Genomic DNA, 25,375 nt, shown 5'->3' on the forward strand with positions numbered 1-25,375 from the left:
GCAGAACAGGTTACCCTCTTAAACACACATTTTTCAAGTGTGTGCGTAAGAAAAGAACAGAGGAGGAGGATGAATTATTAAATTCTTCAGTCCGATCATTTGCTGAACAGCAGCTACATTCTCACACCGACCTGTCAGGCTCCTCTTCCTCACTCACTCAGGAATAAAGTTGGAAAATTCAGTCTCTGTTGCAAATTCCTCTTCATCCATTTAGGTAATTTGTCTGTAATTGAGAAGTAAACCATGTCAACGCCGATGCAGGATTTGAGGAGAATAATCGATTTTCAATGGAGGCTTCTTATTTAGAAAATTTGCTCGGAGGGCAGATTTAGCGAATTAGTCATGCAAGCAAATAGGCAAAACAAAAATAAATTGAGTATACAAGTTCAGGGCAGATACACAGCTAATAAATCTGGATCACACTGAAATTTTATGCTTTATTATTGGCTTTATATTTCCCATTAGCTGTCTCTAAATGGTATTCTAAAATGACATTATTAGCATCTGAATTAGCATGAAAATGGCATAAATTTAAGGCGTGAATATTCATAAACCTGTTAATATATTGCGGCGTATGCAATTTCCTGTCTCTCTGTAACACAGATTGCTGTTTTGATCACAACCGGACGCTCGGATGACCAGGTCGACCTTGGAGCCAAGGCGGTTGCAGACAGTGGGATTACACTCTTTGCAGTAGGTGAGTGTGAAAGTAGGCATTGAGAATTCCTTCAACATCCCCACTGCAGCAACCAACTTCAGATTTTATCTGTGCTCTGCTCGTCTGTCGGGTGTGTCTTGTTGTTAGACGTTCATGTCCCATGCATTTGAATTTGTGTTTTCGATGTGGGTATTTGAATGTGTTGCGTTTCTTATTTAGAGGGTGTACGTGTGTATTTATTCGTACCACATAAACTTAATCTCACATTTGTTAAAGTCCACTTCCTGATACTCAACTTGGCCCTACGCTTTCTTGCCCTCATCCTTACCTTTTTTTTTTTTTCGTCCTGCACGCTGCCATAACCAAAGAAACTTAATTCTGAGGCGACAGAATTAAGGTGCGGTAATTACTGCTCATTAGCGGATGGTGCGCTAATAGCAGCTATTTTTCATCAGGAGATTCAGTGTGCTTCATCTGCACCTCTGACACAAGAGTTCTCTGCTCCTGTTCATCAACACTGCATCAACAAGTACTTAATTAGAAGACTAGCATAAAAAAAATATTTCATTCACATTAATAATGCATATATTTTAAAGTTTTTCAGGACATACTTTCACTAACTTAACCCCAAAATGCTTATGCCTTGAAATTGGTGCTGTAGAGTATATGACTAGTTCTGTGCGTGAATGTGTGGATTATTTAATGATCTAATATGGATTACTCAACATGCATTTCCCCTACCAGTATGTTGTTTCTCTTTCCAGTGTCAAATTACTGAAATCAAACCTGTTGAGTTGACACAATTATAAATATCTACTCATAATTCTGTTTCCCACAACCCCTTTCCTCCCATTTTTGTCTTTAATATTAAGGCGTAAGAGGAGCCGATGTGTCCGAGTTGAGAAGGATCGTGTCTGAGCCCTTCGGGGAACATCTTTTGGAGTGCGCAGACTTCTCTCTCCTGGAAACTCTCCTTCCCAAACTGTCCCGGAGGTTATGTTTCAGTGCTTCTGAACCTCCACGACCTGTAAAAACCATCCAGCCAAGTAAGCTTGTTCCACAAATGCCATCAGTGCTTTTACCTTTCATATATGATTTTTGTGAGCTGCAAAGGAAGTTGTAACCGCTGGACCTTGTTTCAAATGTTTTCATCTTTCAAACAGATTCCATTTGATTAACCAAGAAGAAAATGATTGGAAAGAAGAAGGAAAAATACATATTTTAGAAAAATCTTTAAGAACAACCTAAGTCAACACTCTGAAGTCTTTTGAAGCATGTCTGTAACAGCTGCATGCGTTTAGAAGCTCTAGTTTAACAAGTAGTTCTAGCTCCGTCATATTTGATGGAGGCCATCTGTAAACATTAATTGCAGCATCTTGCCACAGACTGGCACAAATTTGAGTAGACCATTTTAACACATGAATTTGCTTCGATCTAAACCATGACTTTCTTGCTGTGGTCATAAACCTCTACCAGGATGAACCTCTACTCTATTTTATTTTATTTTTTTTTTTCATTTTTTATATTTTGGAACCTTCAACTTTTTTTTTTTTAGGCTGTCAAGCTTTAATCTGTTTGTGTGTCAAGCATACTTTTCCTCTTTACGTGATCTGCAGGTGAGCGGCACGTGGTTGGTCCCAGAGACTTGCAGGTGAGTGAGCTGGCCCACGGCTCCTTCAGGCTGACGTGGAGCCAGGCTACGGGGGATGTCACTGGATACCGTCTCCTGGTCACACCTCTCAGCTCCAGGGGACAACTCCTGCTCAACCAGCAGAGGCAGGTGAGGGATGGTCAGGATGCTGGTGTGCAGTGCACCCCGTTTCTGCCTTTCATTCTTTCCTTTACTTCCCTTCATTGTCCTATCCCTTCCTTTCATGCCTTTCCTTCATCTGTTTTAACGCTTTCTTCCTTCATTACATCCATCTTCTTTCAATCCTTTTTCACTATTTCTTTCCCTCCTTACTCACTTTTCTGTTAATTATGTTTTCATACTTATTATAATGAGGATAATGATCTATATTTTTATCAAATTTGTATGTTTTAAAATATGAAAGAGGACGAAATTGTAGTGAAGTTCTGGAACTTCAAATAAAAAAAATGTGCTGTAATCTTTATTTATGATGCGAGTAAAGATTACAGTAATGACAAACATGTATGAATATTTAATAAATGTGGATCCCAGAAATAGAGTAGCTAATCTTGTCAAATTAACAATATGTGATCAGTAGAACTAGGAAGTTGCCAGCAAATCCTGAAATCGCCTGAAGTTTAATGAAAAAATACATTCATAATACATTATGTATATATAGACATTTCTCTAATTGAACTGCCTCTGGATAATTGCTGCGTCTTTTTCTTTAGAAGTCTTTCCACGTCATCTCATGTTGCTTTGCTCTTTCTGAGACACAATTCTTTGATTCATTTTTCACTGATCGTCCCTGTTGCGTAACAGCTGGATCTGAAGGCAGACGTGAGCACCGCTGTGGTGACAGAGCTCAGTCCGAAGACGGAGTATTCCCTCACCCTCTACGCCGTCTACCCAAACCTCATCGGCAACTCTGAAACACTCGCAGTAAAAACAAGTGGGGCTTGTACTTCAGCATATATTTATCTGTTTAAAGCCTTCATTGTTTTTATTATTACTTTGCTGTTCTGCTGTTCTCTAAGCAATGCACTTCTGTCTTTAGCTTCGTTGCCCAAAGTGTCAAACTTCCGCGTTATCGAGGAGGGCTTATTTTCTCTACGTCTCGGATGGACTCCTCCTCTGGGAAAGCTCAATGGATTCAAGCTCTTTATACCTAGGTGTAAGTTGACTGTCAGTATGACTGGCTTTACAGATTGCATAGCAACAGTGCTTTTACAACAGTTGCAAACATCCCTTAAAACAAGATAATTTAGACAGTGTTTTTGTGACTCAATTGGCCTTTATTAATTTGTAGCTGGACAGAAAAGAGGACAGAGAGAGACAGGGAAGACATGCAGTAAATGTCCCAGTATTGGGACGGGACATTATTGTCCCATTAACTCTGATTTGCTTCTTCATCCCTGCTGTAGAAAAGCATCCTTACAGCATGATTCTGCCACCACCACATCTCATTATTAGGGTTGGGTGTTGAAGATGTTGTGAAGTGTTACTTTTTGGCTCCCATAGGGTAGCATGTGGGCTAAAAAATTACAATTTGGTCTTCTGTTATCAAAGCATCTTCTTCCTTGTGTTTGCTCTGCCTCTTGTGTGACCTGTGGCAAACTGCAAGCCGATTTATATTGAGATTAAATTAATCTCGGGTGAAGTTTATTGGTGAATTATACAACTTCTAAAGGCTTAATTGGAATAGGTATCACTGACATAATTCTGTTTCATTTTTCTAATGCTCTTCAGCCAACAGACCAGGATTAGCATACGAGCAGCTGCTTCCTGGAGTCATCTCTTCTCATGTGATTGACGGCCTGGAAGAAGATAAAAAGTATACCGTCAATATCTATGCGGTTTACCCCGAGGGACCCAGTGAACCAGTGTCATTAGTGGGAAAAACATGTAGGTGTCACATTGAAATAAAGTGTTTATCCAACAGGAAGAAATAAAAATCTTCAGTATCATCATGTTTTGGGGAAAGCATATTTATTACTTGATTGCAATTCATAATAATCAGCTTTAAAAAAAAAGAGAATATCTAGGAGAAAGTCAATTCATACACTTATTAGAAGAAAGTAAGCACCATTATGTAGTACCTCAACATTTCCATAGTAGGGGGGTATTGTACTAAAAACAATCTGCCAGTAGGAACGCAGCCTGCATGAGATCTCAGCGTCTGCATACAAAAGTGGATTAAAAGATCTTGAATACATTTTTTTGCATGAATTTCATTTGATTTTTATTAAATGATCTCAAGTTTTTTTAAGCTTGTAGGATAATTAAGACTTGTGAATAAAATATTGCATTAACCTTTGAAAATGTTTTTTGTATGTCCTTGAAATGTCGTTAACAGTAAAATTAGTAGCAGTCAAACAATTCCTGGTCCAGAATGCCACTACAGATACTGTCCAAGCAAGGTGGGAGTCGGTCAAGGGGGCAACAGGATACCGTCTGACATGGGCATCCCCAGGTACTGTAGCCTCTCTGTATTTTTAGAGAACACTGGTATGCTGTGTCACTCCTAATAATGTGTTTTTCATTCTGGAACGTTCTTCTTCTGTCATTGTCCTGCAGATGGCCACATAGAGAACATCAACCTTGGGGAGAACTTCAACTTCTACATGATCCAAGGCCTGAACTCAGGCTCCGAGTACGTCGTCACAATCAACCCCATCTTTGGAGACACCGAGGGACCCGTCACCACCAACAAAGTCAAAACATGTAAACTAGCTATGTTAGATGTTATTGAATTTAGGTTTACGCGACTCTGCAATCACTAGTTTGCATTTTTGTACACTGTATGTAAATATCTCATCTCAGCTGTATGTTGCTGACAAATATATTCTGCATTTAGTCGTTCTTTTTTTTGTTTGCTTCTTTCAGTGGAAAGCAGTGCTGTTCAAACTCTGAAGGCTTCCGCTGTAAGCACGAATTCAGCTGTTGTGTCTTGGAACAGCGTCCCAGGGGCCACAGGATACAGGCTGGCCTGGGGACCCACCCCAGGTACTACCTGTGTTTTGTGTTCCCAAACTTTATCATACAACCCCTGAGTACTCTTTACTAGAATAACCACAAGGTTAAATACTTCCTTACATTGTTTCTATATTGACACGATGGCAACGTTAAAAAAAAGAACGCTTAGATCAGTGCTGCCATCCAGAAGCTTGTTGGGAAATTAAAATATTTTTTGGGGAAAAAAGGAAATTATTACAGAGGAGTCTTGTATAATACCAAGTGGGAGGGAAAAAAGTCACTTGGGGATACTGTACTTGAAGGAAAAACTAAAATATTTATTTTATGTTTAGAATTTGCTGGTCGAGATCGTCCAAGGCAGTTGGCTTTGAACAGCAGCACCACAGAATACAAGCTGAAGAACGTGGCTCACGACACAGAATACGTCCTGTCTCTATACGTGCTTTTTGGGTCCGCCGTCGGGCCTGGCATCTCTGCGACGTTTAGAACTTGTGAGTACTTCCACTGCATTTCTCTGGTCCCCGTGTTGCGAAACTGGCACGCTACAAATCACAAGTTGCAGCTATGGATGCTGTCAGAGTTTACTCACAGCATGCAAAATGTGGCGGTGAAAGTGTTTGTAATAAATTAGTTTTGGAACACTGCTTGACTGGCATGGCCACGATTGATTGTAACTTTTGGCATAAGACCTGTTCAGATTCTTGGATGACCAATCCATGCCAACATGGATGAGCTACGACTGCTGCTAAAAGGCTCCTCCATGCAGCACTGTGTGGAACCAGATTTGTTGGCACCACGATAACAAAACCCCTGTGATCTCATCTTGGATGTTTTTCATGCTCAGAGCAGTCAGGATATTCGTGCTCCATCACGCCTTTATTGGGAACGCACTGTGATCTTAAAGCACCACAGAAAACCCCCCTTGTTGATCTCATTCAAATTCTGGCTGATTTTTAATAGTTTGGTCTTTTTCCAGTGTGAAACAAGGAGGCCTTATGAATAAACATGGCAACACTGCCTATAAACTCTACATTATGTTATGCTATTAATTATTATTTCCTTATAAATATATCCATGCATATTTTGGTAATGGCGCCCACACATGGCAACCCTAAAGCAGCTACTTGATGAATAGAATAAACTTGATCTTTCATGAAAAAGAAAGCAGATGAAACAGAAGATAAAGTCAATGTGATCATTTTCATAATCCGTGGATGTTTGGATTATTTTGGTTTGGTATTTTTATTTTATTTTTTTATGGTGCTTCATTCACAATTCACTCGTTTGCGTTCAGATTATTGGCTCTTTCTTGTGTTCTGTCCCTTACATGTTGCATTAGATTCTCAAGTGGGTGATAATCTTTAGTTTGTTTATTGAGATTTTGTTGTTTTCTAGCGGCGCTCCCTGAGTTGAGTCAATATGTACTAGTCACAGGTCTTGTTTTTCCCTCACAGCTGCAGTTCGTTCAGTTAATTGGACTCACCTGCTTCTCATGGCACTGATTACATTCTTCATACAGTTTCCTTCACTATTGCATTCCCATGGTTCCTGGTTCTCTTGTTTGTTTTTTGGCAGCATCCGTCCACACCCCTTCTCTGTGATTGGAGGGTTCCTTATCACTGTTTTGCGTCCAACAACCTATGAAAAAAGTCTAAAAATTACATTTTATTTTCATTAACTGCCATGAATTGCTATACTTGTCGAAACCGCTGGACTAATCTTGGTGAAATAAATATGATAAATTCGTAAGTACCATTAGATTAATTTAAAAAATGTTTTGTGTTCTCAATGTGTTAATGCTACTCTTTTACTTTCTCAGCTCCTTTAGGTTATGTGTCCAACTTTAAGGTGACATCTTACACTAGTACCTCCATAGCTGTGGAGTGGAGTCCTATTGTTGGAGCAACAGAGTACAAACTTTCTTGGTACACAGGTGAGTCATTTAACCTTAAATATGTATTTTGTGTGCTACTCTGCCTAATTTTTTAGGAACTGTTTTTATTTCCCTCTTACTATTATCTCTGGGTCAATGTTTACAGATGACGGCAAACCACAGTTCCAGTATCTAGACCGAAGTGTCCTCTCCCACCAGATCAAGAATCTTATCCCACAGTCCACTTACACAATAACTATCCGTGCAGTGTACGGCAACTCGGAGGGACCAGATATCTCCTTGTCCCAACTAACATGTATGAAAGAAAAGCAGAGTTTTTTCTCATTCTACAATTAATTTTTTTTCTGACCTGTGAAGTTGTGCATTCACATAAGTTCTGTAATTTCCACTTTAAATCCCTATATTTTTATAAATATTTTCCTTGTTGCATTAAATTTTATATCAATGAACAAGAAAGTAGTTTCAAATCATTATTTTAATAAAGACAAAAAGCTATTTAAACCAATCTGGCCCCATGTGAAAAAGTACTTCCCTCTTGTCACTACAACAAATCTGGCAGGGTAAGTGCAATTTGATAAAATGAGTTCAAACTTGGATGTAAACGCATCTGTTTTCAGCTGCAGTCTCAGAGTCGGAGCCTATCCAGCCAGTGAGGGAGCTAAAAGTTGTGGACATTGGGGTAAATTCATTCACATTGTCTTGGAAGAAAACACCAGGAGTTTCAGGATACAAAATCTACTGGATTCCCTTTCTTGGTGAGAACTTGCTTTAAAAAAAAAAGTAAATTTGTCTACTAATTAGTAGACTACACATAATCACCTAACTTGCAAAGGTTATTATATAAAATTAATATTCTTTTTGTAATTGAGTCATTTTGTGCATCTGTTTTGGTTGCAAAAAAAAAAAAACTGTTAAATGTTAACATTCTAGTCTCCTGTGCCTCATCATGTTAGAGTTTCAACCGTGTAAGTGTTCACAGCAGTGAACCTGCATGCTAGCTTCTAATTATTTTTTGCTCTAGGGGGTAACGAGAAATCCCAAGTGGTACCTGCTGCTTCCACAACCTTCACCATGGACAACCTTCAGGAGAGCTCGGCTTATAAGATCCAGGTTTCCCCCATGGTTGGTGGAAGAGAGGGAAGTCCTGTCCTGGTCACTGCACGAACACGTGAGTTCTCAATTCCCATTACGCCGAGCAGAAATCTGTTGCCTAATGTGTCCACACACCTTTACAATGCAATGTGCAGATTTTAAATTAGGAGGGAATTGTATCAGAAGGCAAAAACTTTGAAGAGGCATCTCTTTAACAGTCAGACTTTAAGTATTTTTATTATTTAACTTCTGCATCTGTTTTTGTAATTTTGTGATCTAGTGGATCTTCCAAAAGTGGAGGGGTTTGCTGCCCTGAACACAACTGAGAGCAGCGCAGTCCTGAACTGGACTCGTGTAGCAGGAGTCTCTGGGTATCTTCTCTCTTGGAGGCATATTTCAGGTCAGTGTGTCGATTACAAATGTTTGTTTTGGGATTACTTACTACACATTTCAGTAAAACCCAAGAAGGTAAATTACCTCTGCTAAGTAGAGATCTGAGAACTGAACCAATTGTAGTTTTAAAGTCATCATATGCCTCAATAGTTTCTGTAAAAGTGTGTGTGCTGCATTTTAACATAAGGATAACATACTTGTGGTAAAATTTTCTTGATAAATGATTATAATTCCTTGTAAAAAAAATTATCTCAATAAGAAATCTATGAAATGATTTGATTGGTAGAACACCGTTTAATGACAGTGTTATTAATTTCTTGATGAATAAATGTCACTGATTTGTTCTTCCTGTTTTTAGTGTTGGAGACAAAAACAGAAACTCTTGGTCCTGCCTTCTCATCCTATAAGATCAGTGACCTGCAGTACGGCAGGACATACATTTTCTCCATCAGACCTTTGTATGGCGAAGTGGAGGGGCCTATAAGCACCATATATCAGAGAATATGTAAGAATTTACACAAATAATTTGAACGAGCAATCTATGAAGCTCCATTTCAGATTTCTGTATAAATTTTATATGCAGTTGAAATATAAACCTTGCTTTTGTTCTGTTTTCGCATGCGTCATTATGCAATTTTAGAAACGCACAAAAACATTATTGTTGAGCTCTATAGATTAAGGAATAAAATTGTAGCTTCATTACATTTATATAAAGCGTACAAAACATAATTTTGACTTAACACTGCAGAATTTCATATCTTACTGAAGTGCAGGTCCTTCTTTAGTTTGACTTACCTTATAAGTAAAAATGATGGTTTTATGAATTTCAGTAGGGCAGAATGATCCTGTGAAACCAGGCCAATTTGTTCCAGCAACTGTGACGCTGAAATCCCCTCGTGTCACAGCTGATCCCAACACTGTCTTCATCGTCAACCCAACCATTGCTCAACCAGCCACCAGAGACACTGAGCCCCCCATGGCTGCACCACCAGCTAACTCCATAACTACTAAAAAGCCTCCAGTCCAACCCAGTGTCACTAAGGCCAAGGAGGCTGCAGTCACTTCCCTGAAAGTATCCACAGCCTCCACAAAGTCAACAGCTCCACCACAGCCAGGTATTTCAGAAATGCCGCTCTCAGTCTGTTTAATATGTGAATATCAAACATCCATGTATTAGGCATGTCTTCTCTGTTTCATCAGTATGTGGGAAGGCCAAAGCAGACATAGTCTTCTTGGTGGATGAGTCGTCAAGCATCGGCGTTAACAACTTTGCCAAGATGAAAGACTTCATTTTCCGAGTGACCACTTACTTCCCCGTTATCGGCGCACACGGCACACAGGTCTGTCGCTCAGTGAAATTGGTCTTGTTCTCTCTTTTGTTGGCTTGATGAGGTGCTGAAAATTAGCTCCAGATGTGAACTGTCATCACTTTAGCTGCAAGTATTTTTTAACAAATTCGAAGCTGGTTTTAATTCTGCAGACGCTGTTTTATATTACCGATAACTGTAGTTCACAAAACATACTTCTTGTTCAGAGTAGGATTAAATAACTTTAACATGGTGAGAAGTTTTTTTAATAATTGGACATAATCAGAAACATTATTAAAGTAAAGGTGCCCAGCTACTTGGCTTTGTACTTAAGACGACAGAGAATATTAGCAGAAGGAAGAAAGCACAACCAAAATGGAGCAACTACTAAACATCTCTCGTGATTATCCATTCAGCACTCTTACATTAGATCAGAAAGCAAATATGCTGATTATGAGCACTTTTCTCCTTTGTCATCTTCTAGGTTGCTGTGGTTCATTACAGCGATGAGCCTCGTATTGAGTTCCATCTAAGTGACTTCAAAGACAGAAACTCTGTGCTCAGGGCTATCAGAGGGCTGCGCTACACAGGTGGCAACACCAAAACAGGTTAGCTGAACCGACTCAAAGGTGAACCGTGCTTTTCTCTGTCTTCCACATCATCAAATGGCAGGTAAATCTTTTAAAAGTGATCCGTCTATTGATGTCACAACCTCAAGAATGTATCATACTGATGTAGAGGCAAAAAGAAAAAACAATCATATTTACTGCTGTGATGTTGATGCTCTTAAAATTGTTTTTTCTGACACAAGCCAATGAAATTTACTTTAAAAAGCAAAATAAAATGACTTAAACATGAACGCTGTTTGTAGAAACTAAGAAGATCAACATGCTGGAATTGGAAGTTATCTAAATAATATATTAGTACATTTGTGTCTCCAGGAAAAGGCATTGGCTATGTTCTGCAGGAACTGTTCATGGAGTCTTTGGGGATGAGACAAGATGTGGCCCATGTTCTGGTTCTGATCACGGATGGCAGGGCCCAGGATGATGTGATGCCACCTTCCAGGATTGCACGTGCTTTAGGTGAGTTCCAGAAACCTCTGGATCCTTGAAAAACTTAATAATACAGGGTGTTTTAAATGTGTTCTTGCCTATTTCACACATTTTGTCTGTTCTGTTAACTGAGATATTGACAACCTTTCGTATGCAAAGAACCATTCTAACTAATACTTGTTTGGAGCTGAAAAAACCTGTGGGAAGCTTTTCAAAAAATGTGCCTTTCCAAGTTTTATAATGTTTAAAATTTACCCTATGGTTAAATTTAATTTGTATTTTTAGCTCTCAGAAAAAAACTAAAAATCAACATTTTCCACTGTTACCGACTTTCTGTTGGGGAGTTTCTACTAATTACAATGGAACAAAATAGTAGTTGATTTATATATTTCTGATAGACTAAAACTAGGTACTACATGATTATGAAATGGAAAGATTTCAAACTAGGTTTACATTTGTGTTAAAGCCCCTTATGTCAGTGCAGACCAAATACAGGCCATCTTCTCCCACACATTTGCTGCATACATGACATCTGGTAAAATAAAAGTACAACTGTTGTTTTTTATCTGTGGATTTCTTATTCCAAGATTGCCGTAAAGGCCTGATTTGTGGATTGCACAACTAATAGTTGATAGATAAAAGCTCTGATTTAAGCTGATGAAGGTGAAAGTGTATTATTTGGGAAGTTTGCAGTTGTGTGAAACCCTCTGGATGCTTGAACGGTGCTCCTTAAGCTGCTGAAAAATATTTCACATCAAATGACTGCACTGAATTAGTTCTTCTTTATATTAAATTATATTGGTTGAAGAAAATATGTTGGCATATTAATAACTCTAAGTAGATAAATTATATCTCAATTTCAGTTAAACACTTTGGTGAATGCTGAATTATTGCAGGTACATTGCTGTATACAACTCAGAATACTTCAATCTGTTTTTCTGTAGGGGTTAGCATATTAGCAGTTGGCGTTTCCAATGCAGACATCGAGGAGCTCAATAAAATTGCTGCTCCCAGCAGCTATAAAAATATCTTCTACTCGCCAACCTTTGATGACTTCCCCTCCATAGAGAGAGAATTTATCCAAAGCATCTGCAGTCAGGAGCTTCTCTCTGAATTCAAACTACCGGATGAGGTAAGAAAAGGAAAGACTGCCTCAATAGTTTTCTCCTTACTTCTCATACCACAATGGGTGGAATGAGTTCATATTTCCTGCACACACAAAAGAAAAACAATGCCGATCGAAGCGTTGCAGTTATCTCGTGGTTATGATGCGGTTTTATTGTATGTAGAAGTCTTTCAGAGCACACAGGAATGTGCAATTTCGATGCGTGTAGAGATGGGAGTTATTCATGTGGAAAAGGAGACATTCAGTCCATCTTCAAACTCACAAACAATAGCTCCGCAGGAGCAATACGTCACCGTTCTTGACTTCATTTTGACGTCAGAGCAGTGGATAGAGGAGATGAATGCAGAGAGAGATTCGATGTCATTAGGCTCCATTGGAGAGTTAACATTGTGTTCTTGTCATTTTGTGCTCAGTTTGCTCAGTTGGACACTCCGACTGAAGACCCAGAGGAGTTGAATAAACCTTTAGGTCCCTGCGCCTCACAGTGTGTCAAGGTGTGTACCCCTCAACAAATTCAACAAGTAAACTTTCTCCTTTGTGTTTTGGTTTGCTGCTCATAATTATCTTAATTGTATGCTTCAACAGGGCCAAAAAGGGGAAAAGGTGTGTTAATTGTCTCCCAGTAGCATTTTAGATTATTTAAATTGGTGTTTTTAGCATATTTTTTCCCCTTCATTTTAGGGGAACGGTTTTGGTCTTGGTGGTTTGGTATGTTTACTCTTTACATTTGATCATTTTTCCTTATAGTTTAATTTATTCTGCATTTTTCAGCCTTTTTTTCCATCATGATGTAACTTTATAAAATATAATTTTGTAGCAATTTAGGCAAAGCCCTGGACAGTTTGATCCTTTCATATCATCCAAAGGAGAAATAGGAGAGAAGGTAAGAGCCAACATGCATTTAATGTTATCATGCATTTTAATGTCTCTGCACCACTATGCCAGCAAAACAATGCAAATTCCACACTACTGATCCCAATATACATAAAGTCTTCAAGTCTGGAGCACATCAACAGTGATGCACATATTTAAAAGTTGTGATGAGACAAAATCCCTTTCATTTGAGGTTGAGGACTAATTCTTTTCCCTTGTGGGACACCAACACTACACCTATACCACGTTCTACTTGGAAGTAGGAATTATAACCGGGAAACTGTAGCATGCTAACTACTTCAGCAGTTATCACAAATACTTTGGACATTTGTATTTTGGCAACAAATATGCTGAATTATGTTTGTACTGCACATGCGGGTCTTCAAATTCTTGCCAAAAATTTGACAACTCATGAAAATCAGGTTCATGTCCAAGCAGAGCAAACAAAGTCCCCAGATTAATTTTAGCCCAGTCTTGGTAAAACTATGGTCAATTCTAAACACTGCCCTCTGGTGACCAAAATGTGCAACAACAGAAATCAATGTAATGAACATATTTAAATGTACTAAACAACAATTTGTGCAACAACCTTCAAAATGAACCAACTTATCAGCTTTTCTGCCTGTTTGATAACAAACATGTTAAGTATTCACATCATATTAATACAGTTATTACAATGTGTTATATCTTAACAATGCTGAGGAAGTTGTGCATTTGTGTAAAGATTCAAGCTCTCAATCTATAGGGACCTCCAGGAACGGATGGCATCCCTGGGTTGCCAGGGCGACCAGGACGAACCGGACCTCCAGGTTCTGCTGGTCAGCGGGTAACTAAATTTAGAAATAAATAAATAAATCCCATTGTCACTGGTCATATTCTGAAAATATAACGTTTTTTTGTCTTTTTCAGGGCCTTCCAGGTGTCCCAGGGGAAATGGTGAGATGAAGAAAAGTTTTGAAAAAACTTTAACTTTGTGAACTTGAATTAGTTTTCTCCAAATGCAACAAAAATCATGTCTTGCACCAGCTGCTTCTCTTTTCTTTAATGTACCAAGAGGGCCTACCAAAATGTTGTTGCTGATATGTTTTGTTGGACAATATATAAAACATAAAATAATGGTACACAAGGCGCACACAAAACTAATGTTGCAAAGAACAATGGGAATGAAAGCGTAATGTTTCTAGAGACATTTTACAGCTGTGAATGTAGCAAAAGGTGCTTCTACAAAAGGGATTGAATGTAAACATATCCACACTTTTCAGATTTTTGTTTGAAACACATATTGCACACTATTGGTCTGCTACAGAAAACCATATGAACATGTCTAGAAGTTTGTGCTTGTAACATAACTGTGAAAAATTTAAAGGGATATGAAACCACAAATTATTAATCTTAGAGAGTCTGGAGCCAATGGATTTAAAGAAATGATTAGGTTTTATAAAATGTGTGTTTTGATCTTTTTAAATGTCTAATGTGTCAAATTAAAACAAGTATTTTTTTAATCTCCTCATGCTGTCTCATCTCTGTCCGTCGGCAGGGTCCTCCAGGTGTCCCCGGTTCAAAGGGACAGAGGGGAGAGCGAGTAAGTCAGATGTTGGGCTAAATTCTCCAGACTGATTTCAATTTATTTTTGCCCATTTCCTGAATTAATATCTGCAGCGACTTGTCCAAAAATATGAATGTTGTGCAGAAATTCACCTTTTACTTTTGTTGCATCAAAGGGAGAGCCTGGCTACGTTATAGCTGGTACAGATTCAAATTTTGTGCCTGGAAGAAAAGGAGAACCTGGATCTTCAGTAAGTTTTAAAGAAAGTGTTTGGCGTTGAGTGATGCTGAGCAGTTCAAACCTAATTTCCTGGAGTTGCTCAGGGCCCGCAGGGACCACCCGGGGTACCGGGAGCGAATGGATCACCTGGCCTCCCCGGCCAGCCCGGCCCGCCAGGATCACCAGGAATATCTGTGAAGGTAGATATTCACTATTTATCTTTATTTTATCCTTGCCTACTGATGTGTTGCATAACAGAATAATTTGGGAGAAATATAGATTTTCCTTTTCTTTTTTTTGGTTCATTGGTCCAGCTAGGCTGCTTTTATTTTTGTGCTTTGTAGGGAGATCCTGGAGCTCCGGGAGCCAAAGTAAGGATGACGCCTCTCTTGTGTTTCTTTGTGTTAAATGACTTGCTGGTTCTTTGGCTTTAATTTTACTTTAACACAATTCTTGCACTTAAACCTATTTTTATAACTGCAGAATCACTTTCTTTGTTATATAATATAGCTGGGTTTCTTCATTAATTTTTGAAAGGGTTTACGAGGGAAGCAAGGCTTGAAAGGAGACAAAGGAGAGCCGGGAAAAGATGTAAGTTCATAATTGTTACATTTATAAATGGTGGGAAAAGATATTGTCCAGGAAAGAAGGGCTAATATTTAAACTTAATGGGGGGAAAAATGTTGAAATACTCCTTTTTAAAATGTTTTTTGTTCACTGTTGCATTATGCAAACTCCTGCAGGGTATTGCAGGTCTTCCTGGTCCCATTGGCATCGATGGTATACCAGGATTGCCAGGTCACAAAGGAGAAAAGGTAAAACATCCTTTACACTTGTGAGTGAATACATCTTGGACTTATAGATTTAATTTACTATGGATGCATCTTTTGCAGGGTAAAGATGGACTCGGTATACAAGGAATCCAAGGTCCTCAAGGAGAGAAAGGAGAGAAGGTACATAAGTAGAGCATCAATGTTGCTGTGTTGAATTTAGCATGATTTCAAAAGAAATGAGAAAAAACGATGGAAATGCATATTGGGGTCCATGGTGCTATGATTACAAACACAGAATGAAGGCTGTTAATACTTAAAAATAGGTGGTTTGGTCAGATAAGACAAAGAACAAACTTTTCGTCAAACACTTCATGTGGCCTGGTAGAAAACAAAAAATGGCCCGTTTTGATAGGATAATGATGCAAAATCTGCTTGTGCAAAGATCCCGCTCTGTGTGCTCCAACCTTGAACATTGATGAAAGGCTAGCTGCTTCTACTGAGCAAAAGGGTTTGTTCACTGTCCTAACAGGAAAGGTGTCTAATGGTGCCAAATGTACTTTGGACATTAACAATTTTCTGAATGTTTTTGTTTATTTTTCAGGGAAATATTGGCTTAACTGGAGCAGAGGGACCAAAGGTACAAAACACTGATCTTCAGCATGGAAAATGTCATATTTTTGATAAAAAATTAATAAATACATGTAAATATTTTGCCCTTCTAGGGTGACCGTGGAGACCAGGGCATCCAGGGACTGGGTGGACCCCGGGTTTGTAGTTCATTTCTATGTTCCGCTGATTTCATGCAACAACCTCTGCTTGTCTTTACCCTGCAGAGAATACGAATTAATTGTGCTGGCTTGAAATGAGTTATAATCAGTGTCTTTTTAACTGAGGCTAAGACTCTGTGATGAAAAGATTCACTTGGTGTGACTCATTTTTACTCTCAGGGGAAAAAGGGATTGAAAGGAGAAAAAGGGGACAAGGTGAGTTTCTCTTTCAGTAATGTATTCTCCCCTCATTAGATTGAAAACTCTATGTTGTGCTAAAGTTGAATAATTTTTATTTCAGCGATAAGACTGATAATGTTGGGTGTGCATGTAGATGTAAAATCTGTAAACTTTTTTTATTATTTTAGGGAGAGCAGGGAGAAAAAGGACCAGATGGACCACAAGGACCTCAAGTTAGTGAAGTTTATTATTAGTAAAATATAGATGTCGCACAAGAACACCTACTGTCTTCACTGATTGACTTTAGAAAATTATAAACACATATATCTGTTTATTTTCCTTTTTTATTGGAAAATAAAAACTAAAATTGATTATAATCTTGTGCATTGTCTTATCAGAGGTACTTAAATTTTGAAATGAAGAAATAAGGAAGTCGCTTTCAAGGTTTTCTAGATCTGATTTTAATTAACGTGGTTTGAAGAATTTTGAGTAAAACTTTTGATTCTCAATGGGAAAATTAAACATCATGTTTTTCAATTTGTTATTCTTGATTTGAAGCTTTATAAGATTTTATGTGAAAAACTGTTGTCTTCGGGACCAACCACAGCTTTTAAGAGACTACACCACCGAATCGTCATAGAGACAGCAAACCAAGTTAAAAAATCCAGCATATTAATAAGTTGATTCAACTGTTCCAGGGACTAATTGGGCCAATTGGATTGAAAGGAGATGAAGGACAAAGAGGAGCCCCTGGAGATCCTGCGATGGGTGTAAGAAAACATAGTTATGCATTTAAATAACACAAATTAGAGCATTTATCACTGAGTTTCCTTTTCCTTTTTGTCAACCAACCTGGCAGATAATTGGCCCACCTGGAAAAAAAGGTGCCAGGGTGAGTCAGTTTCTCTTTATTGATTCTACTTTTTAAGTGAAAATAGCACAATATATTTGCAAGCAGCATAATTTTAACAAACCCCAATTCACCACTAAGAAAATCATAGTATTGCTGCTCTAAGCAATACCAAGTAGTTTTCAAGTAGTTTTTTTCCACTGCTGAGTTTGTGTGGCTTAAAAATCTGGATTATTTCATTATGTATGACACATTTGTTCCTTCACCTGTTGAGGAGAAAGCACCATCAGTATTCTCAACAGCTTTCAGCAGCATGTGAGGTTGCATTTGAGGGCGATGCCTCTGCAGAGTGCAATGAATTACACAGCCATCCACCTTGTGTTTTCATTTGGCAAAGCTCTGCCTGCACATACCTTGACAAGTACAGTTCGAATAACTTTTGCACAAAAATCCAAACTCTGTGTGCTTTTTACGGAACATTTGGAAATGCTTGCAGCAAGTCAACAGAGCATGAAGTTGTAGAATCTTGTGTCTACACTTTATTTTACTTTTTTTTTTAAACCATTTAGATTGCAAATCTTTTTCTACATGTCCCTCCCCGTTGCTCCTTCTATTTCCAATCATCCTCCTCCCCTCTGCTAAATGTTATGTTGGGCTTCTTTTAGGCAAGCAACATATTTTACAGCTGTAGCCTGGGAAGCTTACAACTTCATTTGGTCACTCAAGGTCTGGTCAATGTGCAATTTGGAGGTGTGTGCGTCTTTCCCCTTTTGAGTCTATTGCACATCAGTCTCTGCAAACCATTGGAGACTAGGCTGAACACTTTTTAAAAATAACCTTTAAGCAGGTATCAAACTTTTCATTAAACTTGCATTTTTTTATTGCCCTAAAATATTCTAATCTTAAATGTCAAGTTTTCATTCACTGTGAACACAAATGGCATCAACTGCAACAACAGAATGGATGCTTGAAAACATCAGTGTGTATTTAATCTATGCCTCGCTTTGTGAATGGAGCTACTGAGGTAAATTAGCTTTACCATAATCTAATTGGTTTACCATGTCTGTATAAGGAAAAGATGGGGACACATGTTTATAGTCGACAAGTTCAGGTGGAAATTTGAAGCCATTAAAACTATTCACTGATAGGAAGACCACAACCTCACGTGTTCTTAAGTTGGCCAAATTTATTTGTCTTAACTGGTTGAAGATATGTCTCCCAGCTGTGGGGAAGTGATGTTTTTGATGTTTTGCTCCATGAAAACATTGCTAATTAATTGTTCAGGGTATTCTTGCACACTCACTCAGCCCTCTGGGTCCGCTTATCAAACACAATTAAGATTTCTCTCATTAACTTTTGCGGTTGGCTTCTGAATGCTTCGTTAAAGGGGACCTTTTTAATCTCAGTCCACAGGGTATCATTTGGAGAGGGAGCGGGGGGGCGGAAACAAAACTTTGGCCACATTCATGACTGTCTCTGTGTCCACGTTGTGTATGTGAACATTTTCCTCCTGTAGGGAGATCTCGGCCCAATTGGTCAAACAGGTCCTAAGGGAATTAAAGGAGATCAAGGAGAGAAAGGAGAAAAGGTGAAAAGAAAAAAAATGTTTTCATCTACATATGTTCAGGTAGAAGCAGAGGAAATATAACTGCAATTGTTTTGTTTTTTTTATTTTTCATGCAGGGAAGTCCTGGTTTTGGGATTCCAGGTCTTCCAGGACAGAAGGGGATAAATGGTGAGAGGGTGAGTTACTAACAGTTTTCATATTGTGAAGCAAAAAATAGAAAAAAATTTTTTTTTAAATGTTTTGCTATTCTTAGGGAAATGTTGGTCTGTCAGGGAAACCAGGACCAAAGGTCAGTGAAATAAGTTTTTATTTTTTTCCACATCAGTTAAAGTATTTGGTAAAATTGTCTCTAAACACAAGTTTGTACTCATTGATTTTAAAATATTTTTTACTTGCATGCTTTACTTTGTGCTTGGTAATAATACATTTCATACATCAGATTTATTGTGTATTAAATTAAATCTCCCTCAGTAAAAAAAAAAACAAAAAAAAAACTGAAAAACCTTTGTTCTCCACGCATGCCTCATATTTTCACATCTATTTTCAAGCATCATTTACGATACGAAATGGCCACTATTATAACAGAACCCACAATGACTCAATAATTACCGATGGAAACGAAAGTCTGGCTTAATCTCTCAGTATTTTTCAGGTGGAGGATTTTCTCAAAGAGCCTCATTCCCTGTCACAGCAAGCAGCAGGTTTTATCAAGGATGCTCTAACACTAACGGCTTGCAATTTAGCTATTACCACCAGCAGACTGATAGTCACAGCCTGATGCTTGGAGTGAAGGGCTTGGACAAAATTTTACCTTTTTTTCTTTTCTTTCTTTTTTAACTATTACCAGAGCAGGATCAAAGCAAAATTCACTTGGTTACCAGTAACATAAATGAGTATTTGCATTTCTCTGTGTTTAACACTTAGTTTAGTTAAACCAGCTTTTAAAGTGGTTTCATTTTTAAACCCTTACAAATACTGTAAGTATTTACTAAGGCTGAAAACAAGATTTATGTTTTTTTTCTTTTTCAGGGCAAAGATGGTGCAAAAGGGGAGAAGGGAAGTGTTGGCTTGCCTGGAAATTCTGGAGAACCAGGATTAAGAGGTAAAGATGTAAGTAAGTCCTGTGTGGCTGTTAAACAGCAATTAAAATGAGTTGTTGGTATAATGCTGTTCATTTCATTACATTAGGTTATTTGTAAAAGAGTGGATTAAAAATTCAAACCATACACAGCAGACTGCTAGCAAAACTCAGGTCAAAGTACAAAGTTATTTGCACCCATTAAATTTTTATGTGTGTTAACCAGAAGCTTCAATGGATTTAAAAAGCATTTTTAAACTAAAAGGAGCTGAATACATATTCTCACCACTCTTTTCAGAACTTTCTCAGTCACGTCTCTTTCTACTTCCACTTAACAGTTATGCTCCACTTTGTTTTGATGTCGGATAAAATCCCAAAATGTGGCTGCTTTTGCTATGCAGTGTATTTATTTCAAGTTATTTAAGCGTTAAAACATGAGCAAATGTCCAACGACGTCAACAAAAAGTTTTCACTGAATTGAAGGTCAGAAAATGTCAAATTTAGCTTTTCCTCAATTTCACTTCCAGCTTGTACAAACAGCCATGTGTCGACACAGTAAATGCATCAATATTCATTGTTACTTGTCCATATAGGGAGCACCTGGAGCGAAGGGAGAACCAGGAATGAAGGTACGATCAGTCTGGCTATGTGGTTTCAATCATTGTTTCATTTGAGCTTTTAGTGTCTTACCCTGCTTCTTAGTATATAGACTCTTCTGTCAATTAGGTCATATCATGAAGTATTGGTGTAAAATATCTATTATTTGTGAACCTTGCAGGGTGACCCAGGGTTCACTGGAGAGCCTGGTGAAAGAGGAATAAGGGTATTTTTTTTTTTTTTTTTTTTTGCCTTCTTAAAATTGAGAAGTGACACAGATTTGAATGAAAATCAAGTTTGATAAACACGATGGCAGTTAAAGAACAGATTTTTATCCGATCTGTGATTCAGCTGAATAATGAACATGTTTGGATCAAACATTCAGTTTGCATAGATTTGGTAAAGATATCAAACTGAAAATAAATTAAAAAAAATGTACAAATAAACTTTTTTTCCATTGTAAACCTTTTTGCATACCTCAGTTTTTCCGTTATGTTACAATTTTAATTATACTATATCAATGTTTGCTATGGTTTAAAACTATATCCTAATCGAAAACTTAATTATGTTGATTTGTTGTTAATCAGGGTCCATTGGGGTTACCAGGGCGACCAGGTGACCCTGGAGAAAAAGGTGAACCAGGTCTTCCTGTAAGTTGTATTCCACGATGGTCACACCATCTTACTGCCCTCCCAGATTTTTAGTAACGATGTCAGGCATTTATTCGCCCACCCTTTATTTATTCTATTAAAGGGTACTGATGGAAAGAAAGGCGATAAAGGAGAAATGGTATGTTTGCGTGTGCACTCCCTCCCCCCCCTCTCTCTGTGATTGTTTCTCCTTCTGGCTGCTTTCTGATCATTCTTCTGTGCCAGTCACCCTTTAAATGCTGCACAACCTTTTATCCTCTTGTGAAGACATGATTCCTGATTTGATATGATGCTAATTAACTTGGCTTTTTGTGTGTGTCACCCTTGGAAGCACAGTCTAATTTTCCCTTGTGCTGCAAACACTTGGTGTTTTGTGTGACGTCTTAGATCCTAACTGTTGCTTTGTTCCTGTTCTTTTAACGCAACTGGGATTGAAACAAAGGGGAAACCTGGACCCCCGGGAACACAAGTAAGCAAATCTGAATCGCTGTTTTATACTTTGTTCCTTAAAAAATATCAACGTTTTGACAATATTTGTATTTAATTGTTTTTCTTGGGAATAAATAAGATTTGTTGCCCTGATAATCGCCAGGTTGTTGCAGAAAACGGCATACTGACCAGAGTTATTAAGGTAACTAGAACAGAAAACATGCAGCATCCTCAGTCAGAATTTAACTTTTTGTTCCACAAGATGATAACCCTTAGTTTTTCTCTGCTGTGTTTTTATTGTTTTTAACAGGGTGACCCTGGAGAACCGGGCCAGCCTGGCCTGAGAGGAGAAACGGGTCTACCTGGGCCAAGAGTAAGGATTCAGTCCCTTACGTGTCAAGATAAATATATAAATTAAACTAAGCTGCTTATTTTTACAGATATCATTAAGAGTGAAACTCAAAATAGTTTCAATTTATGATGACTGCATATATCAGGATGTAAAATTGGTGATTATTCTCTAGAGTAATGAAATTCAAATTCAATTCAAAAATTAATATCAAAAGGGAAAACAAATGATCAAAATGGCAACTTTTGAACACCTGCTGTTTGGTTACCGAAAACATTTTTTTTACGTTAATAAATATTGTAGAACTTGAAAAGAAATTTCATTATATAATCATTATTTCAACTGTAACATAAGATAACTGCAAATTCCAATTGGCTCAAAGATCACATAAAAACATGAGAAATAGGTGGGGGCAGTGTTGTGCTTGAACTGGGTCAATACATCGAATCTAATCAATATATCACTCATCCCCTTTTGTATATTAATTTCTGTTTTGTTTTGTGTAAACGGTCTTGGAATAAGTTCACAGTTTTTAAGGTATTTTAAAACATCAATTATTGAAAATTGCTTGAAATTATTTGCTAACAATGGACAACAACAGTACTAACAGATGCAGTTGCATAAATATTTGCTTGCAAGAAATTAAACATTCTCAAAATTTTTCCAGGGACCAGAAGGAAAACCTGGATTACCGGGAAATTTGCAGGTGCCTCAAAATAAAATCCCATGTTACATTCTTCTGTTTGTGGGACTTAATCTTGGGTTTAAAATGTGTTCAGATATTAAACATTTTGTCTTGCAGGGCTCTGGAAGAGATGGACTTGACGGCCTTCTAGGAAAACCAGGAGTAAAGGTTGAATTGTTGAAAAGTACTGTCAAGAGTTTTCTGTAACTTCTCATCACTGAAAAATATAAAAGATGTTTTGTCTTTTGTGTAGGGAGATAAAGGGCATAAAGGAGAACCTGGTCCAGTAAGTACATACAAAATACAATAAATAGTTCCTTTAAATAGCTCTCACATTGGTACAAAATTGTCTCTAGATGCACAGAAAGACATGTGACCAATCCACACATAGCGGAAAGATGTCTGCGTTATAAAATGTTTTTGTGAGCTCTATGCATGCATGCATCTATAGACTTCAGGAGGTGGCAGTGCTGCAGGCTGAAGAGGTTTCACTCGGCACAATCAAGTCAGCTGCAACAACACTAACCCTACTATGCGCTATATGAACTAGAATCTTAATCTATTTTTAATGGGCAACTTTTTTTATGTGATTTACATAATTTAATATCTAAATTGTGTAATTAGCCATCAATTTTCTGTTACTTATTCAGGTCCAGATTGTGATAATGAGATTAATTTTATCATTAGAAACTATTCTTATAAGATGCTGCAAAGGAGAGGAAAGATGTGGTCTAATGATACATAATTGTTGTTCATAATATTCCCATTAAATTTCTATAATACTGTAATATTCTGGTGTGTACAACCATGAAATGGGAATTAAACTGCATTATGTTTGGTATTGCATTGTCTTTAAATTGTAGTAAATCAAACTTGGTGAACCCTACAGAAGTTGTGTTTAAGAACCCCTGAAGTTGCATATACAGTTCAGACCAGATGCTTGGAGAATCTGTATAAGAACACTGTTATTTTTCTTATTTAGATTAAGTAAGAGTAAACTTTTCAGTTAGGATTACATAAATTAATTTCATTTTTGGTGAATGACAGAATGATAAAGGTTTTTTTTGTTTTACTTTCTATAAATTGAGAAGTTTGCGTTCACTTAGATTTTGATGAATTCAAGCTATTTAAATGAGCTTGAAACCAAAACTTAAGCTAAAAACAAAATCAAAAATACACAAACCCATCGTTCATGACAGATGAGTCTACCAAATGGATGAATGCCATTATTGGCAACAAAATTAAATGTTTTGGGGAAGCTGTTTAAGTAACTGACCTAGAATAGGAAACATTTAGTCAGGTTTTGTGTCAGATGCTTAGTGGGCAATAAATTGTAAACTGCAAATGTTACAGCAAACTGGAAGCTTGGATAAAGATCTGAATGATTCTATAATGCGGTTTAGATTTTAGGTGGGGGGTTTTTGTGTGTGTTGACAGGTGATGGACTGATAAAGGAGTCTAAGTCAAGTGCTCCCTTACCACTGTGCCGTCACCACACTAAAAAGTAGCATCACTCAGAAACGGTGTCATCTTTTTTTTTTGTGCAGAATTGGTGCATGTTTAATTACCCTGCACGACACAATGTAATTCAAGCTTTACCAATCACTTTTGAAGAGTGTTAAATAATACTCTTAAGCATTACTGCTACGTACGTACAAGTTTCAGTGCATGTGGATGGGGAAAAAACCCAATTGTCATCCGACCTGTGAAATGATCTGGGACACTTGAAGGCAGGAGTAGTTTCTGGAGCTCACCGAATCCAAGTGTGTGTTAGGTTTATTCCTCATATTCTCTGATTAATCAAGTTTATAACAAGGTGTGTGTGTGTGTGTGTGTGTGTGTGTGTGTGTGTGTGTGTGTGTGTGTGTGTGTGTGTGTGTGTGTGTGTGTGTGTGTGTGTGTGTGTGTGTGTGTGTGTGTGTGTGTGTGTGTGTGTCAATGAACAGAGAGGAGAGCAAGGGATTGCTGGAATGCCTGGATTACCAGGAACTCCAGTGAGTATCACTTTAAAAAGCTCCAGATGAAGCTTTGTGGTCAATTTAGGTTCATGTACTGATTGCTTGTTTCTTCAGTTTACAGCCAGTGTAATCTCAGGACTGTTAACAAAAAGGGTTCAATTCAGTCCACATTTAGAATGCTATTTTAACCTTTTTTGATTTTGTTTCAGGGGAGACCAGGCATTGATGGGAAGAGAGGCCTGCCTGGAAAGGATGTGAGAAATGCAAGCTACATTTATGACAGTCTTACTCCATATTTTATGTATCTTTTCCCATGAGCTTCAAAACATTCACATTGTTTTTACCCACAGGGAGAAAATGGATTCAAAGGAGAGGATGGAAAAAAGGTATTTATGAAATACTTCAAAGTAACAATTTTGGTGCTATGTTTTATTTTTGATTTTTTTTGGAAAAGTGTTAATTTTCCTCTACATTTAAGGGCGACAAAGGGGATCCTGGTGTCAATGTGAGTCGTTTTGAAGGTGATAAAAACATCGTTCTGTCACCTTTAAACTGATGTACCAACTAATTGTTTTTTTCTTTTTTTTTAAAGGGGAAAGATGGAAGTAAAGGGGAGCCAGGGCCTCCAGGTTCGCCTGGTAGGCAGGTGCTAGTCACGACTGAGGTAGAAATAAACCCATGCTTTCATTGTGATACCTTAACCTGGAAGCAGATATCAAATCT

General features: G+C 37.8%; 1 protein-coding gene across 1 annotated transcript in view; it reads left to right on the forward strand.

Moving 5' to 3' along the window:
- Nucleotides 1-25,375, forward strand: part of col7a1l (collagen type VII alpha 1-like) — a 76,684-nt gene that overhangs the window by 28,383 nt on the left and 22,926 nt on the right. Inside the window, exons 5-63 of the mRNA XM_088003063.1 lie at nucleotides 604-697; nucleotides 1,531-1,704; nucleotides 2,275-2,438; nucleotides 3,111-3,240; nucleotides 3,346-3,462; nucleotides 4,038-4,193; nucleotides 4,645-4,761; nucleotides 4,866-5,012; nucleotides 5,175-5,294; nucleotides 5,597-5,755; nucleotides 7,084-7,197; nucleotides 7,304-7,453; nucleotides 7,776-7,913; nucleotides 8,180-8,326; nucleotides 8,531-8,650; nucleotides 9,002-9,148; nucleotides 9,474-9,758; nucleotides 9,844-9,983; nucleotides 10,435-10,558; nucleotides 10,892-11,035; nucleotides 11,950-12,137; nucleotides 12,545-12,625; nucleotides 12,717-12,734; nucleotides 12,813-12,839; nucleotides 12,949-13,014; nucleotides 13,750-13,830; nucleotides 13,914-13,940; nucleotides 14,542-14,586; nucleotides 14,726-14,800; nucleotides 14,874-14,969; nucleotides 15,114-15,140; nucleotides 15,307-15,360; nucleotides 15,513-15,584; nucleotides 15,663-15,722; nucleotides 16,144-16,179; nucleotides 16,265-16,309; nucleotides 16,490-16,525; nucleotides 16,678-16,722; nucleotides 17,188-17,259; nucleotides 17,349-17,381; nucleotides 18,856-18,927; nucleotides 19,023-19,082; nucleotides 19,160-19,195; nucleotides 19,936-20,016; nucleotides 20,578-20,613; nucleotides 20,763-20,807; nucleotides 21,169-21,231; nucleotides 21,335-21,370; nucleotides 21,674-21,700; nucleotides 21,824-21,862; nucleotides 21,971-22,033; nucleotides 22,677-22,715; nucleotides 22,812-22,862; nucleotides 22,948-22,980; nucleotides 24,641-24,688; nucleotides 24,862-24,906; nucleotides 25,003-25,038; nucleotides 25,131-25,157; nucleotides 25,245-25,316. Coding sequence (XP_087859189.1) covers nucleotides 604-697; nucleotides 1,531-1,704; nucleotides 2,275-2,438; nucleotides 3,111-3,240; nucleotides 3,346-3,462; nucleotides 4,038-4,193; nucleotides 4,645-4,761; nucleotides 4,866-5,012; nucleotides 5,175-5,294; nucleotides 5,597-5,755; nucleotides 7,084-7,197; nucleotides 7,304-7,453; nucleotides 7,776-7,913; nucleotides 8,180-8,326; nucleotides 8,531-8,650; nucleotides 9,002-9,148; nucleotides 9,474-9,758; nucleotides 9,844-9,983; nucleotides 10,435-10,558; nucleotides 10,892-11,035; nucleotides 11,950-12,137; nucleotides 12,545-12,625; nucleotides 12,717-12,734; nucleotides 12,813-12,839; nucleotides 12,949-13,014; nucleotides 13,750-13,830; nucleotides 13,914-13,940; nucleotides 14,542-14,586; nucleotides 14,726-14,800; nucleotides 14,874-14,969; nucleotides 15,114-15,140; nucleotides 15,307-15,360; nucleotides 15,513-15,584; nucleotides 15,663-15,722; nucleotides 16,144-16,179; nucleotides 16,265-16,309; nucleotides 16,490-16,525; nucleotides 16,678-16,722; nucleotides 17,188-17,259; nucleotides 17,349-17,381; nucleotides 18,856-18,927; nucleotides 19,023-19,082; nucleotides 19,160-19,195; nucleotides 19,936-20,016; nucleotides 20,578-20,613; nucleotides 20,763-20,807; nucleotides 21,169-21,231; nucleotides 21,335-21,370; nucleotides 21,674-21,700; nucleotides 21,824-21,862; nucleotides 21,971-22,033; nucleotides 22,677-22,715; nucleotides 22,812-22,862; nucleotides 22,948-22,980; nucleotides 24,641-24,688; nucleotides 24,862-24,906; nucleotides 25,003-25,038; nucleotides 25,131-25,157; nucleotides 25,245-25,316 — 4,980 coding nt within the window. The remainder of the gene's footprint in view (nucleotides 1-603; nucleotides 698-1,530; nucleotides 1,705-2,274; nucleotides 2,439-3,110; nucleotides 3,241-3,345; nucleotides 3,463-4,037; nucleotides 4,194-4,644; nucleotides 4,762-4,865; nucleotides 5,013-5,174; nucleotides 5,295-5,596; nucleotides 5,756-7,083; nucleotides 7,198-7,303; nucleotides 7,454-7,775; nucleotides 7,914-8,179; nucleotides 8,327-8,530; nucleotides 8,651-9,001; nucleotides 9,149-9,473; nucleotides 9,759-9,843; nucleotides 9,984-10,434; nucleotides 10,559-10,891; nucleotides 11,036-11,949; nucleotides 12,138-12,544; nucleotides 12,626-12,716; nucleotides 12,735-12,812; nucleotides 12,840-12,948; nucleotides 13,015-13,749; nucleotides 13,831-13,913; nucleotides 13,941-14,541; nucleotides 14,587-14,725; nucleotides 14,801-14,873; nucleotides 14,970-15,113; nucleotides 15,141-15,306; nucleotides 15,361-15,512; nucleotides 15,585-15,662; nucleotides 15,723-16,143; nucleotides 16,180-16,264; nucleotides 16,310-16,489; nucleotides 16,526-16,677; nucleotides 16,723-17,187; nucleotides 17,260-17,348; nucleotides 17,382-18,855; nucleotides 18,928-19,022; nucleotides 19,083-19,159; nucleotides 19,196-19,935; nucleotides 20,017-20,577; nucleotides 20,614-20,762; nucleotides 20,808-21,168; nucleotides 21,232-21,334; nucleotides 21,371-21,673; nucleotides 21,701-21,823; nucleotides 21,863-21,970; nucleotides 22,034-22,676; nucleotides 22,716-22,811; nucleotides 22,863-22,947; nucleotides 22,981-24,640; nucleotides 24,689-24,861; nucleotides 24,907-25,002; nucleotides 25,039-25,130; nucleotides 25,158-25,244; nucleotides 25,317-25,375) is intronic.

Source organism: Poecilia mexicana, unplaced genomic scaffold (genome assembly GCF_051168715.1).
Source record: "Poecilia mexicana isolate PSO_F unplaced genomic scaffold, ASM5116871v1 scaffold_23, whole genome shotgun sequence".
Taxonomy (NCBI): domain Eukaryota; kingdom Metazoa; phylum Chordata; class Actinopteri; order Cyprinodontiformes; family Poeciliidae; genus Poecilia; species Poecilia mexicana.